This window comes from Kryptolebias marmoratus, linkage group LG7, assembly GCF_001649575.2.
Source record: "Kryptolebias marmoratus isolate JLee-2015 linkage group LG7, ASM164957v2, whole genome shotgun sequence".
NCBI lineage: Eukaryota > Metazoa > Chordata > Actinopteri > Cyprinodontiformes > Rivulidae > Kryptolebias > Kryptolebias marmoratus.
The window spans coordinates 15,703,962-15,708,780 of NC_051436.1; the positions used below are offsets into that span (position 1 = coordinate 15,703,962).

General features: G+C 41.7%; 1 protein-coding gene across 1 annotated transcript in view; it reads left to right on the top strand.

The window, feature by feature from the left end:
* sf1 (splicing factor 1) overlaps positions 1-979 on the top strand; it is a gene marked incomplete in the record, with an annotated part of 14,121 nt that extends 13,142 nt beyond the window's left edge. Inside the window, 1 exon segment of the mRNA XM_025008248.2 lies at positions 1-979. Within this exon segment, the coding sequence (XP_024864016.1) occupies positions 1-118 (118 nt within the window).
* Between the last annotated feature and the right edge of the window lie 3,840 nt (positions 980-4,819).

Genomic DNA, 4,819 nt, shown 5'->3' on the forward strand with positions numbered 1-4,819 from the left:
GCCTCCGCCCCCGCCTCCCATGGACCCTTCTAACTTTGTCATGTTGAATATGGGGGTACCTGGCATGCCACCTTTCAGCATGCCTCCCGCCCCGCCTCCACCGCCCCCTCAGAATTAGTCCCGCCCCCAGAAGGATCAGTTTTCTCACCGTGCAGAAGGTTGTCCACCAGCTACCACCTGACCAACGCTACATACAGAGTGTCCGTGTGTCGAGACCGTAAATATGAGCAGTGCTTTCATTTTTATTCACTTCTGTTAGTTCAGGTTTCGCTAAAACAACAAGGAGCTCATTTAGTCCACATCGTAAAGCTGTGTCTATTTGTTTTTTCTTTTTCTTTCTGTTTTTAAAGTTTTGATTAACATAAAAAAAATCTGTGTGGGTAAAAACGCCATTGCTTTCGATCATATGTGTCAGCATTGCAATTATTTGTCATGTTGTAAATTGAATAAATCACTTTAACATTGAACTCCAAGTTTAATTGGATCATTCGGACCTAAAACCCTTGGATTGGTGTTAATCTGCAGAAGCCTAACTTGCATGATCAACTTGTAATGCCTGGTATTCTTTTGAAGTGACAAATTTATACTTTTTGTCTCGTTTCTTGTCTTGGCTTTGAGCTGAATAAGATAAATATTTTTGTAATAAATGTATGCTAGTTCTGTAAAATGTTGGTAGTTCAAAGATTGGTTCTTAAAAAAACAAACAAAAAGAAAGTAAAAACTGGAGTTTTTATTTTTTCCCTGCTGGCCTGAGTTTAGGAACATGGCTGCCTGTAGTGAAGTCAAAAATCTAGTTTTCTGCACCTCTGTTCTAAGACACTGCGCAGTGTTTATGTTTGCTTATGCAAAGAGTTCAGTTTTGTTGAGGTGTTAGAGAAAAGAAATGTTTTTTTGTTGTTGTTTTAGTGTGTTCTGGCCTTGGCCTGAATGAAGAGCTGTTAAAATCCTGTTGGTTTAGTATTAAACTCATCCAGTTGAACCTTTTTGTCGCGGGTTCCTTATGGTTTGTCTTTTCATGCTTGTGAGGTTCTTTGTGTTGGCTCGCCAAGTCTTTTTTTCTTTTTCTTTTTTTTCTCTCTCCAAGGATCTGTTGGCTGCCTCTTTTGAACATCTTATGTAAGGTTTACTTGAGTGTGCCTGCTTCAGTCCCGTTTTACTTTCAGAGCTGATATTTTGTTTGGTCATTTTAAACTCGACCTTTTCAAGTTTTTGAAGCTCTTACAGTGACATCGCTTTTAAAGTTTTATTTTGCATCTTCATGCTACAGTTTTTTTAGTTTTTCTTTGCTTTTACTCATCTACATTCAATGCTTTTTACAGACTTTTATACAGTTTTGTATATTTAAGCTGAAATTTCACATTTAATTTTGCAACAACCCTTGTAGTTTGGCTCAGATTCCTCCCATTTCTCTTGATTGCTGCTCCGATGTCTCTACACCTTGACTGGAGTCCATCTGTGGTAAAGACGAATGACTGGACATGACTTGGACACCTCACTGAAGGCCTCCAGCTGACAATCAGAGGAAAATCCAAACCAGCGAGGTCAAGGGAAGTGCCTCCAGAGCTCGGGGACGGCAGTCGTTTCAAGGCACAGATCTGAGGAAGGCCACAGATATTTCCGGTTGCGTTACCCGTTCCCAGGAGCTCAGCGGCCTCCGTGATTCTCACATGGGGGGAAAAAGTTTGGAATAACCACGACTCCGGAGCTGGTTTTCATTCTGAAGATTGATGGTGACCTGATGGTGACAGACTGAGCTTTGGGGATCCAGAGGGACAAGCAGAACCGCAGAGAAGCTTCTCAGATTAAAAACACCCGAAAGCTGCTTGAAGGATTCAGACTTGAAGAGAATGATTCTCCTGTCTGATAAAACGAAGATGAAACGGTTTGGTCCTTGATTCTGAGCGTTCTGTTTGGAAGTGACCCAGATTGGTGACGGGCTTTCCGGACGTTTCTCCCTTGTTGGTATTTACAACAGAGACCCTGATCGTTGCTCCTGCTGAACTATGTCCGAAAATCACCCGGGCCGTATCTTTCCTCCTTTTCAGAAGCTAAGTCCGGTGTACGAAACCAGGGAGTTGTACTTGATTCTGCCTTTAGGCTTTGACTCATCTCAGAGCTGTTCCCAATCCGGTTTCTTTCATCGTAAGAAACATTTCAAAATTACGACATGCAGTACGGTTTCCTGTGCAGATCTGAAGAAAATTATTCATGCCTCTGTGTCACGGCGCTTGGATGACTGTGATGCTCTCCTCACAGGTCTGGACAAATTATGGCTTTCATGCATTCAAGCTTTTCAGAACACAGCAGTCAGACTTCTGACTAAATCTGGTAAACCATCTAGCATTACTCTGATTTTATATTTTCTACACAGTTTCCTTTTTAGTTTAAGAGTTTGATACAAAGCGCTCCTGCTCTCCTGCAGCACTTTAAAAGCCCAGGCTCCTGATTATCTATGCCAGCTTTTAATAACCATTCCTGCTCAGTGCTTGCTGGATGTTTGTCGTACGAAGCTAAAACCTGAAGGGGATCAGGTCTTTCAGGCTATGGCTCCAAGGCTCTATGGACTAATTTGCCTCTGAAACTGTGTTTTGCTGACTCTGAATGTTTCTTAAAGAAACAGTTTGAAACATTTCTGTGTTGTCAGGGTTTTATGTACTAAATTTGTTGCGATTTTATGCGAGCGTTTTAGTGCTTGGAGTTTGATTTATTTTGAGCTATACATCACCATCTCCACAGTGAGGCATGGAGGTGGCAGTGTAATGCTGTGGGGGGTGTTTTTTCAGCAACAGGGACTGGCAGGCTGGTCAGGGTTAGAGGAAAGCTGAATGAAGCGAAGTGCAGAGACATCCTCAATGAAAACCTGACCCACAGGACTCAGGACCTCAGACTGGACTGAAGGTTCACCTTCCAACAGGATAATCATCCAAAGCAGACAGAGCGGACACAAAGGAAGGGCTTGGAGACACTCTGTGAATGTCCCGGAGTGGACCAGCCAGAGTCCTGACCTGAACCCTGTCCAACCTCTCAGGAGAGACACTGCTCCACCAGCGGTCGCATCCAGCTGGACTGATCAGGAGAGGATTTGCAAAGAATATCAGAGAATCTGTCTCCAGGTGTGCACAGCTTGTTGGATCCTTCCCCTGCAGAAAGTTCCAATTCCTACATGTAAAAAGCCTTAAAGATCCTAAAGATTTCATCCAATCCAGAAACATCTGGATTGGATGAAAAATGCTTTCAAGAAAAACACAGCAGGACTACTGCAGCAGACTGCCACTGCCACCATCTCCAGAACTGGATAATGTTTAGAAATAGGATCCCATTTTAGTTTAGTTTAGGAGAGTACTTTTATTGTTCATGGAGCCCTTCATGTTTCTAAAACATCGCCGTCTGATCTGAGTCATCAGGTGTCTGTAGATCTCTGAAGTAGAGCGGGCTGTTTTCTAGACACTAATAGAAACTGTACTAACTGCTGAGGAGGATTTGTTTCAGCACAGAACCCTGTCAAACCTATCAGATCTAAAGTTTTGTATTAGCCAGACTCCCCATGAACAAGCTGAGATTCATTTGGAAAGATTTTAATAAGAAGCAGGTCTACATTACTTCCACCTGCTCACTGCGACCATGCTGCCATTGGTGAGGGAAATGGATCCTGTAAAAACGCTGTAAGTTGCACAACTAATACTAACACAAAGGGTGCATTGCTTTTTTAAAATAGAAGTTAAACTGCTTTGTGTTTTTAACCTTTCTGCAGAGTAAGGGTGAGTAAAAGGAGAAATGTGTGGCTTCTGCCAATATGCAAAGTAGATGTAAACTATAAACTGTAGAACCTACGTCTGTGATGATCGCTTCATTATTTAGCCATTTAGAGGCTTGAAGGTAGAAATTGAAAGAGTATTCAGCTGCAATTACAGCTCGACCAATGGACAATGCTGTGATCTGCAGCGAGAGTAGGGAGCAGGTGGAAGAGAGTCTGGAGAGGTGGAGCAGTGCACTGAAAAGGAAAGGAATTAAAGTCGGTAGAAGCAAAACAGAATCCGTTTGTGTAAATGACAGGAAGACAGGTGGTTTGGGGAGCTGATATATCCCCAGGCAACAACCAATCATCTGTAAATAAATCGGTTAGATGATCTCTAATTCAGATAGATTTGTATTCAAGATTCTACAATAAATTATTTATCTGTCTGTCTGTCTGTGTTAATTTTATTTTAAATATAACTTGGTAATTCCCCACCCCCACAATTAATAAAAAACAGTTTACACTTTGTTTTCCTTGCATTTGCATTTATATTTTAGAGGTTGTTAAGGCTCTTTGAGAGTGTGACCCTATATTAAGAGTTTTGGTTTTAGTCAAAGTAAAAATAAAGATCAAAGCTCATTCAACGAGCCACCAAATATTTGTCTTTTTTTTTTCTTGTATATTCTTTTAATAATTTTGGGTTGTGCGAAGCAATATTGACACCGGAAGTACGAGGATTTCGACGTGACGAATATAAAGTTGTTCAAGTCATGCGGATTACCAAAATGTAATTGAAAAACAATTATTTCTGTAAGATTTGAGTTTTTATCAGAGAACATATTTCACCGCGGTGGGATAAGTTAAGTTACAGTGTGAGTGTGACGCAGTTTCGACTTTTTAAAGTTTTATTTTGAAACGCCGAACCGGAAACGCTTGTTTGTGTTTTTCCTGTTTTGACGCAGACGTTGAGTATAAGTAGCGCTGGAGCGGACCGTTTCCCCGGCCGGCTGTACTCTGCGGGGAGTCTGAGGAAGGTTTGGGGTTTTTAAGCTTCGTCGTTCAGAACCGGGTTCTTCTGAAACC